At 41.1% G+C, this 10,969-nt stretch overlaps 1 protein-coding gene across 1 annotated transcript; it reads right to left on the reverse strand.

Moving 5' to 3' along the window:
- Nucleotides 1-477: 477 nt before the first annotated feature.
- On the reverse strand, nucleotides 478-9,556 carry RAD51AP1 (RAD51 associated protein 1). Its single transcript, XM_084273050.1, has 9 exons — nucleotides 9,486-9,556; nucleotides 8,636-8,685; nucleotides 7,136-7,277; nucleotides 5,672-5,781; nucleotides 5,212-5,286; nucleotides 4,419-4,574; nucleotides 3,043-3,198; nucleotides 1,859-2,005; nucleotides 478-992 (listed from the first exon to the last, which is right to left on the reverse strand). The coding sequence occupies exons 1-9, from the start codon at nucleotides 9,503-9,505 to the stop codon at nucleotides 865-867; spliced, it is 984 nt and encodes a 327-aa protein (XP_084129176.1). The 5' UTR covers nucleotides 9,506-9,556; the 3' UTR covers nucleotides 478-864.
- Between the last annotated feature and the right edge of the window lie 1,413 nt (nucleotides 9,557-10,969).

Genomic DNA, 10,969 nt, shown 5'->3' on the forward strand with positions numbered 1-10,969 from the left:
CAACCAGATCCTTTAAGTAATACATGGAGATGCTGTGTCATCTGATGTTGTCAATGCACTTAGATAGGAAATTATTTACACTGTGGACTAATAAGTTTGAAAGCTCAGTCTCATTGTTCAGTAACTATCACTTCAATGCTTTACAAAATCCACTAACTATGCATGGTACCATGGTCCTCAACAAAGACCAAGGAGTTCAAAGCAAAATTCTCACCATCTGAGCCTCATTAATGCTGCTGGCCTCTAATAAAGAGTATGGACATGCAAAAATATTTGCAGGACTCCAGCCAAAATTTACAAGTGATTTTTCAAAGTTAATGAAGTCATTTGATATAATTAATTAGATATACATTTTATTTTTTCAAAATACAACACTGTAGAAAAAATCTGTATCTCTAATACATTAAAAAAACATTAAAATCCACATATAAGATATGCAAACATTAACATGTTTTGAGAGAATGGTGATAAATTCATTTTTTCCAGTAAATTTTTTTAACTGTGACTTTCACTTGTGTTAAGAATCCATTTAAGAGATCAAATTCTATAACTGCCAGGCTATTTTGATGCCAAGAGTTTATATATTAGAGAATTAAAATTATTCCAAAGACACATCTCTGACTATAATACATCAAGGAGCCAGTGACCCAGATGTCACCTTGAATAAATAATATTATTTCTCAGTGGCACTTAAGGATGCCTAGCATTCTGCAGAATAAAAACTCACTGTACTATTGGATATGTACAGAAACAACAGTCCTCCAAAATGGATGATGCCACAAAGCTCTTGCTGCCCACCCTCTGTTTGTAAGCACCGCAATTTCCAAAGTCTTTTCTTTCCCGTGGCACCTTGTCACTGACCACTTAACTGCTGGTGGCACTGGGATGCAGTGGTTTGACCCTTGCTAGTCTGGAGAGGCCAAGTCTAAGGCACTGAGTAGGTGGCTTAAACGAAGTATTTTTCATGGAGTTATTACTGCTTCCTGATGCAGCTGAAAATAAGTTCAAAACAGAAAGAAGGTGTAAGAAGTTAAAGTGGGGGGAAAAAATCATAAAACTGTTTTCTTGTTAATAGTTCTCACAGCAGAACAAAAAAGTATTATAAAAACATTGCAAAAAGGTCTGAGTAACATACCACAGAAGCAAACCAGAATAACATACTTGCTGGGAATCAACCTATTTGGGTTCCAGCACGGCAGGTATGGCACACAGCTTTAAGCAAGCAGTCACACAGCAGAGCAATGCTGGACAAGCACGTAAAAGCTGCTCCCAGCCCACTGTGCATTTTCAGGTGCTCCACAGAGACTCACACAACCGAACACATTTTTAAGTGGGAAAAGATAGCTTGAGATAAAGGAGCCAAACAGAAACAAACATATACAGAAAAGAAGGTTAAATATGAAGGGAAATCAAAATAGGAGGCAGAAGCTGGCAGCAGCAGGCTTAAACACTTTAAGTAAATAAAGCTTTTAAGCATTTCCTTTACTAAAGCTGTCAAAACACTCCAACATTTTTATAGTATTATTTCTTTAGAACAGATAATAATGGAACATGTACCAGAGATAAAGTAAGATCTTATTAAGAGAGAAATGGCCACAGGACAATCTGTTCATTAAGATTTGACCCACACTCCAGAAAAGATTTTATTACCCTCTGCAAATAAAGGAGTTAAGGATAATACCCTAAGAGGGAAAGAAGCTGGTTTTTTGGGGGTTTTTTTTCAGTCTAAGGTCAAAAGAAAACCTTCCATTATAAGAGGGCAGTAATGCTGTTTATTTGTTTGTTTGCTTTTAGGAGACATTGCTAAAAAACTTAAGCAAACTGACATATCTACTTATAGCCACAATCTGACATGTACCTGGTGGTATCCATTTAGGCTTCTTGTCTGTTACAGGACTTGATGTATGCAAAGGCCTCCCAACTGGTTCTGAAGAACTGGACATCGTCCTCTGTGTCATCTCAGATTTGTGTTCTGTTGTCCGTGAAGGAGAAACTAGAAGCGGGACTTAGTTGGAAAACAAAAACGCCCTTAGAAAGATACTCTTCAGCAGGGAAAGCATCACAGAGCCTAAGATGATAGAACATTGTGTAGCACGAGCTCTAAGCATTGAGTAAAATAACGTAGATGTTACAAGAATGTCACATATTTAACAGTATATATTTATACAGTCAGTCAGCCCTCTTATACTATGGAATTTCAATCCCAAAGCAGCATAACAAATTCTTCTTAAAGATGTATCAGATCCAGATACCATTAAAATCCACATATAAGATATGCAAACATTAACATGTTTTGAGAGAGTGGTGACAACTTCATTTTTTCCAATATTTTTTTTTAACTGTGACTTTCACTTGTGTTAAGAATCCATTTAAGAGATCAAATTCTACAACTGACAGACTATTTTAATGCCGAGAGTTTATACATTAGAGAATGAAAATTTCTATGAGGGAAGATTCTTCCATCAGCTACACAAAATGAACCTAGTCATAACTACAACTAATTTTACACAATTTTACATATTGTAATTTCAGGCCTGGAAGTAAACCACATTATCAAGTCAGACACAAGATTAACACCACAATAAGAATTTTCTTAAGCTATTTTAAATAAGTTGTGTTAGCAATGCAGTGAACAATTAACTCTTAAGGGCAAGCATATTAAATGTTCTTCACCAAGTGGTAAGTAGAACTAGCATTGTTTAACAATCTTTGAATAAACAATTTTTAAACACAACTGCAAGAGGAGGCTCAGATGTTCTCCTTTTATGTTTTTAAATCACTCATCGTTATTTAACTTATTCTTAAAAGCTAGATATAGTTATATAAAAAGACATTAACTCCATCGTAAAGTTTTGTCTGCTTTTATTGTAAGGAGCATTAGTTTACTATAAAGTGGTAGGTTTGAGGGATTTTTTTCCTTTTCTCTGCATACATCACCATAATCCCACACGGGTTGACAGACAAATTTATTTACGCCTTCAGTGAAAATAAACTGAACTGTTATTATAAGAAGTCTACTTCAACTTAATTTTACAAACTTACCTGTAGTATTAATTTTGGACTTGGGAGTTTTCTTTTCTCTTTCAGCTGGTATCTTTTGTTTGGTTTTCTTTCTATTTCCTTTAGCTTTCTTCTTTTTCATAGCAAAGTCTTCATCATCATCTTCACTATAATCTGAATCTTCTTCTGACTCCTCACCTACAGCAAAGAAAAGGGACGTTATCTCTTTAAAGGAAATGCAATCTACTATTACTCCAGGGGCTTCTAATGACATTCTGGACATAAAGAACTGGGATAACATAAGGATATGCTAAAGAAAATTTGCATGTATTTACATGCTGAACTGAGGAAAGAAATAGCTTCCATAGAACATTTTGTATTTACAGAATTCTTGCTCTGTACTGATAATATGGAAGGTCCTGGTAGAAACTGCAAACAATAATGACTTTAAAAGCAGAATTATCAGTATTTCATGTTAAAATTATTTGGTGGGGCTTCTGATTTTTACATATTCTTAGTCATGACTATTTAAAGTGGAAAACCACTATGACTTATTTCAGATGTAAGAAAGATTTGAGAGATTTATTCTTAAAAAAAAACCCCAGACATTAGCAAATCTTTATCAATGTGAATATCTGGATTATTCCCCTGATATTTCATTTCACTGACAATTTTAGAAATGTTTTCCAGTAAACCTTGCAGTAAGGAATAAAAGAATGGAAAGACACAATAACCACTGGGGAATGAGAGAGAGAGAGAGATGTCTACCATAGTGTGCAGGCATTCAATACTACGCTGCTACCAGAAGCAGAGTACGAGGCTAGGCTGAAATCCATTCGGATGCAGCATGGTTTTCCTAAGAGTTGAGAACTGGAGGAAGGAAAAGAAAGGAGGCTACTTACTTTTTAAGTAAGCTTAAACAAAGCCAATACTAAAAGCACTAACACCTGACACTACTACAGAGTCCCTGTTTTGATGCACACCTCAGACAACAACTGGAAAAAACAAGAGGCTCTCAAAAGAGACAAAACACTCCTAGACAAAGAGCACAGAAGAAATTTGTTCTGACATAGTGCAGCAAATGCACTGATATAAAAGAGACAGAGATGTCCTGGAGAGAGTCCAGAGGAGAGCTACAAAGATGATTAAGGGCCTGGAGCATCTCCTCTCTGAGGAAAGGCTGAGTGAGCCAGGACTGTTCAGTCTAGAGAAGACTAAGGGGGGGACCTTATTAATGTTCATAAATATTTTAAGTATAGATTTAGTATCAAAGTTCTATTAAGTTGCCACTAGTATTAAAAGGAGGAGGGAAGGGAAGATAGAGCAGAAGCAGTATACATTTCACTGAAAATATAAACTAAAGACAAGGTATCACATTCAAAGCACATCTCAGGAGAGGGTTTTTTTAAAGAACTTACTGGGTAGTGACTCAGGCTCAGAGGCAGTATCATGCTCCCCATCATCACTGTCAACAGTCAGTATTTTCTTCGGAGGGGCTGGAACTTTAGATGCTGCTGTCCTTTGCCTGCAGTCACTGCTGGGTACATCATCATCATCCATAACCCGATTGAGACCTGGAGAACAGAAAGTGGTCTCATGAATTTAAACTCATAGTAAACCTATTCTCTTACTCAAGAAGCAGCAGGTATTTGAGTCCCAAGAATTCACGCTTGTGATTTTGAAGTATACTATACAGAAGCGTATCAGTGCCACTCCTTTCCATGCGATTCTCATTTTACTCTTTTAACTGACCAACCTGTACTTTCTGGTTGTGCAAGTTATCAGTACTTATCTGTAATCAAACTAACAAAAGGTTAGAAGACAAAAATCAAGGTGGAAAAAGTAGAAAGTTTCCAGTAGCTCATCTAATGTTTTAGTCACATTTGATGCTCAGGCATTAAGAACCCATTAGCAAGTTGAGGTAAATGCAGCTTCTCCATGAAGTAAATACACTCAGCATATAAGAATTTCATATCTGTTGCTTTTTCCAATTAAACTTTAGTGACCTGCAACAATCTCATTCAGGAATCCCATTTCAAGACTGAGAGCAAATTTTTTAATGAAAAAAATTAATGCATCCATCGGTCTTAAGACTTCTTTTTTTTCTGTGTAAGTGAAAAACAGAAACCAGAGGAAACGAAGAAAAGATAAGCTACTTAAATGTATTTTGAAATGCTATTTCTAAAAAGACAGAATATGAAAACAACTTACCTAGAAGTTCACTGTCTACACTGCAGTTGGAAAGAAGGGGCTTCCTATGTACATTTTCTGATACAATACCCTCACCTGTTTTAATCCACAAAACAAACACACAAAAAAATTAATATTAAAAATCAGTATTCAAAAGGCTCATTAAAAAATCAAGATATTAAGAAATTAAAATATCTAACATTTTTATCTGTCTTTAATAAAACTCGTTTGGACTTGATGATCTAAAGGGTCTCTTCCAACCCTGGTGATTCTATATGTTTGGAAGATCTTCTACAAGTTATTTTTTGCACAGAAAAAAGCCCACCAACATGAATATACAACAGGCACGATCTAGAAATTCTCATGTCCTTATCATGACATGTTGAAATAAAACTTGACTTTCAACCTATTTCACTGTTAAACAAGTCATGCTTGATTACACAACATAAAAATGAAGTGTTGCATTGAACTTTAAAATAACCTTGTTCTTCTGAATTTGGTAGCTCAAGGATATTTCCAGATTTTTCTTTGACAGATAAGGCTAAGGCAACTTCCAGGTCTCTTTGATAAAGCTTGTCATCCAAGGATATCCTGGGAAAAAAAAAAAACAAACATGCTAAATAATAAAATGACTACCTGAGTATTATAGATCTCTTTCTGACTCACTGAACTACTTTAAATTAATATTTCGATACATCACAGCACATAATACTATGAATATCACTTCCCAAAAAGACCTGATGTATACACTAATATTTAAAGCATGCTATACTTAAAGTATTATAATTGCATAAGATTTTATAAATGTATATACGGACTATTAACTGGCATTATCACAGCAAAAGGGGATTACATTTGCTTGACATACCACACTGAAATGCGGTATTTATAGACATATATGGCCAGCAGGCTGAAGGAGGTGATCCTCCCCCTCTACTCTGCCCTGGTCAGGACCCACCAGAGTATTGTGCCCAGCTCTGGACTCCCTGTTATAAAAAAGACAGGGATCTCCTGGAGAGAGTCCAGAGGAGGGCTACAAAGATGGTTAAGTGCCTGGAGCATCTCCCCTACGAGGAAAGGCTGAAAGAACTGGGGCTGTTCAGCCTAGAGAAAAGAAGACTAAGGGGGGACCTTATTAATGTTTATAAATATCTTAAGTATGGGATGCAGGGGGAAATGGCCAGCCCCTTCTCAGTGGTCTGTGGAGACAGGACAAGGGGCAATGGCTGCAAGTTGGAGCACAGGAAGTTCCGCACCAACATGCAGAAGAACTTTTTCACAGTGAGGGTGACAGAGCCCTGGGACACGCTGCCCAGGGAGGTGGTGGAGTCTCTTTCTCCGGAGATACTTAAGACCCGTCTGGACACCGATCTGTGCGATATGAGCTGGGGAGCTGCTTTGGCAGGGGAGTTGGACCCGATGATCTCTCGAGGTCCCTTCTAACCCCTACGATTCTGTGATTCTATGAACCTTACCAGGAAAATAATCAGATTTCTTTTTTCATTGACACTGGCCTTGCATTTTCTTTGAATGTGTTCTTATTTTAAGGAGTCAAACTTGGTTTTATGTTTCTCAGTTTTATGAGTCCTTAAGTAACTCAGAATCGTTACAGTTAGTTTGCATTGTAGAGGTATCAAGACAAGATCAAACATGCAAACGTGTTTCTGCACTTAGGCAGGCCACTTGCTTGAGCTTTTTAGGGTTGTACAGAGAGAGACGTAGCTCACTACTGAATTCAGGCAAGTTTTCCTGACTCTGCATAATCACATTATCCCTGATTCGCAGCTACACCAATAAAGTTGAAAATCTTTATCAAATTAATATATGTCAGCTGTTTATTCTCAGCTCCCTAAGACTATAAAATAAAAAAAGGAAAAAAAAACCCCAAGTACTGTAACTGAAGTGCAGCTTTACACAAAGCTGGCAACATTTTAGCATTTCTTACCTTTTATTAGGTATCTGCTTTTGTGTCAGAGCCAATTCTTTTTGTGGCTTTTTTTGCTTCTCTTTTTTCTCCTTCTTTGTATCCTTCAGCTGTGTTCTGGATTTTTTGCTCGAAGGTGCAGTTATATGTGCAAAGTCTTCATCTGTTTGGGAAACAGCAACAGGCTTTAACGAGTTTTCCTATATTCCTCCATATGACCTTCAGAGGACATTCAACTTAACTTCATCACAGACAGAAAATATAGCACAGATAACATTTTAAAACTAAATTCTATTTTTAAGGAACAACAACTATACTATTCTTAAATGTATTTTAAATGAAAATTTAACATGGCCTCTTTTGCATGTACTTTTATTCGAGAGGTAATTATCTCAATTTTTATTACCAATATGGCAGAAAGTTTCAGTGTCCAATGTATTACCAGATTTTCAATAACAAGAAGTTCACCTTTTGATTGCTGAATGGCAATTGATTATATTAGTAATCACTGACATTGAACAGTTTTAGAGGTTTTTGTGCTTTGGGAACTGTTCACCTTAATGACTCCCACTCTTCAAAAAAATTTGGCTGCTTCCCTTTTTCATATTGCCTTTTACCAAGTAAAATGCATTCCTCCAGTGTTCAAAGAAAATTAGAAGGGATGGGAACTGCCATCCTTCCAACTGAAGGAACTGCAGATCACAGTGCAAAAAAAGGAAAACAATAATAATCTTTGGTGTTCTTTAAATGATGGGAGAACCTTAGATAACATCACTTATATTTCTGTGATTTCACACTTTTTTATATTATTACAAGTGGTCACTTATAAACTAAGAAAAGTCATGCACCACATCTAAACTCATGAAACCACGAATCTCCATTAATCCATGATTCACAAGAGATCTTCAATGTTACTTACTTTTTCCCTCCACTACCCACCAATTCAAATTGTTCCCCAGATCCTGCAAACAGCATGAAAAAACCCCAAAACAAAACCCACATAAAAGCAACTACGTTCTGTAAGAAAAATGCATACACCACATTAGGGCTTAGAAAAAGGTCTGCAGTGAAAATAAATAGCCTGAAATCTGTTTTTACTTACCCATAGAACTCAAATTTTGACTGCTATATTCTTAACCAAACTCCATCAAGGTACAGAGCTGCAGACGAAACATTAGACCTACTGACAGATGATTCACACCTCCCTGACATTTCCATTTACCAACCTGTGAACTGACATCCGGGAAGACCTCCAACTACCACTGAAAACTGACTAAAGGAAATAGATTTTCCAAAACACTGTGTATTCACCGTTTTCCTGAAAAACCGTTGTTTGGTGCTGGCTTGCAGCCATCGCATCCTTGTTAAATTCAGATATTTACCAGTGGGCCCCGATTACTCTCGGTTAAAACAGTTAACAGCCTTCTCAATGAACTATTTCATTAACAACCCTCTCATGGTATTCTGTGTGGTTGCACTGGTGTTTGGTGTTTCTGTTGCGTACAAGTACGCGCCACTTACCATCGTCTTCTAAATCCCCAAACTGAGAATAATCCACAATTTTCTTGTTCCTGTAGCAAAAAGAAAACCCAAAACAAACCCATAAACCAGAAGACCTTTCAGACTGAGCACCTTGCTTTGCTAACGCTTGGGGGTTTGGGCAAATCATGTTTTAGAGGCGCTGTTTGTGCAAACAGCGGTACCGGACACAGCACGGCTGTCAGGAGCAGCTCTGTGGTTACGAGGCACGGCTTCCAGGTCCAGGATGTTGATGGGACGCCGCTTTTCAGCGTTCCCGCTGCTGGAGCGCTGCATGCCCCGTCTCAGAGCTGCTACCGCGCAAAGGACATTGCTTGTCCCCGGGGTCACTGTCAGGCACCATAAACGCGCCCTGGGTGCGCTTTCGGGGCCGTTTCGCGCCGAGGCGTACCGCCGCTCCGAGGGGACAGCGGTAGCACCGTCAAAGCCCTCCCCTCGGCCAGGCACCCACCTGGGGTGACCGCCACCCGCCGGGGCCGCTCTTTGCGGGCCACAGGCGCCCCGGCTGCGCGCCGCAGGAATAAGACCCCGCACTTCCTTCCAGCCAGAAAGGGAAAGGGCGCAGGGCCGTCCCCAAGCCCGGCGCCACGGCCACGAAGAAGCTCGGTCCGGAGGCGGAGGGGCCCGGGGGCGGCGGGGTCCCGCCCGCTCCCTCAGCCGGCAACGGCCGCCGGCGGCGCGCGCCAATGAGGCTTTCTAGGAAACGGCGCCCGGCGCCCGCGCGCCTCGGAGCCGGCCGGGGTGGGGTGGGGGTGCCGGAGGCTCGCGCCACGCGCCCTCCCCCGCCCCGCTCCAGCACGGCACGCGGGCCCCCACGCGCCGCCTCACGCACCTCCTGACCGGCCTCGCCATTCCCACTCCCGGCGGCTTTAAGAACGGGACGCGCGCGCTGCGGCTCCTCTCCCTCCCTCCCTGCCTGAGCGCCCGCCCAGCACATTCGCCGCAAAGCCCCCCGTAGCGAATCTGCGGCGCCGGACTTGGAGGCTCTAAGGGGGAGGGGCGGGAGCTACTCGATGTCGCCGCCTTCCTCAGCGTCCCAGCCCACTTCCAGTGCTGCCGCTACGCCTCCTCAGCTCTCCGCCTGTGCTCCCGGGACCCAGGTGAGCGAGGAGGGAGAAAGGAAGGCGCCGCTCCCGCCCTTCGCGGCGGGGTGAGCGGCTCCAGCCCATTGTGGGCGCTGCTGGCCCGTCCGAGCTGCTGGAGGGGCTGTGCTTACCCCGGGGTTTTGGAGCCTTCCTGGGCGGGTAAAACGCGATGGGAGCTTGTAGGCCCTTTCCCTCCCGCCGCCGTTTTTGCCCCTGCTTTTTCACTAAAGGGGGCGAATGTTGCCTCTCTCGGCGTGGGGCCTTGTCGGTCTGAAGCTCCAGAGCCTGTGGTGGAGCTGAGGACACCGGCTTTGGCAAGAGGGCTTGGCCCTCGCCGCTGGGGCAGAGCGGCTGCTCAGCAGTGCTGGGGTCAAAGGCGTTTTATTGCTGTCGTGAAGCGATTTGTAACTGATTTGGTTAGTGGGTTTCCAGCGTGTGGGGTTCACAAAAAAAACCCCAAAAACAACAAAACCCACCCAAGCAACCTATAAACTGGCCCCATGACATTTCCTGTGGAGTATATCCTCCCTTCCTCCACCCCCCTTTTTTTTTTCCCCTTTCGTTTTCTACTTTCATTCTTACACCGTGGTGTGTAGCACTAGGGAGGTTTCACTGGAGAGATTTCATTTCAGCAGTAACACTGTGTCTCGCTTTGCAGGAAACGTCCAAAAAAGAGCAATGTAAATGCATGGAGGAGGCCTAGTGGAGGAAAACATTACTGATACTGGTGTGTGCTTTCATCATGTAGACAGTTCTCTTGCTTATCTGTTGGCTTATTTTTAATGGTATTTAAAAATGATGGCAATCTATCCTAAAGCAGGTTACCACATGGCAAGGTTTTCTTAAAAATGGTGGCAAACCTCTGCACAAGTCTACCACCTGCAGAAAGGAGGCCATACAATCCTAATGCTATGAAGGTTTTCCGATTTTGACATAGGCATGGCAGCAGTTACAGTGTCTCAGTTAAAGATTACTGTTTAGGAGGATTCCTTCTGTCCTGGCTCTGCTTTTTATTCAAGAGGTTTATACTGCAATTTGTAAGAGTAGCTACCCAAATTCATATATTGATGCATTCAATTACAGTTTAGAAATATTCGGTGTTTGCGAAACTGGTATTTATGCTTCAGCTCCAACATACGTATTTGGAAGTCAAAATTGAGATGATGCCTGTGAAAAATTTGGGATTTCAAGTTGTCTTGCCAGGTGCTGTTAATTATTAACAAAGCCATGA

The sequence above is a fragment of the Gallinula chloropus genome (assembly GCF_964237585.1).
Source record: "Gallinula chloropus genome assembly, chromosome: 1".
Lineage (NCBI taxonomy): Eukaryota > Metazoa > Chordata > Aves > Gruiformes > Rallidae > Gallinula > Gallinula chloropus.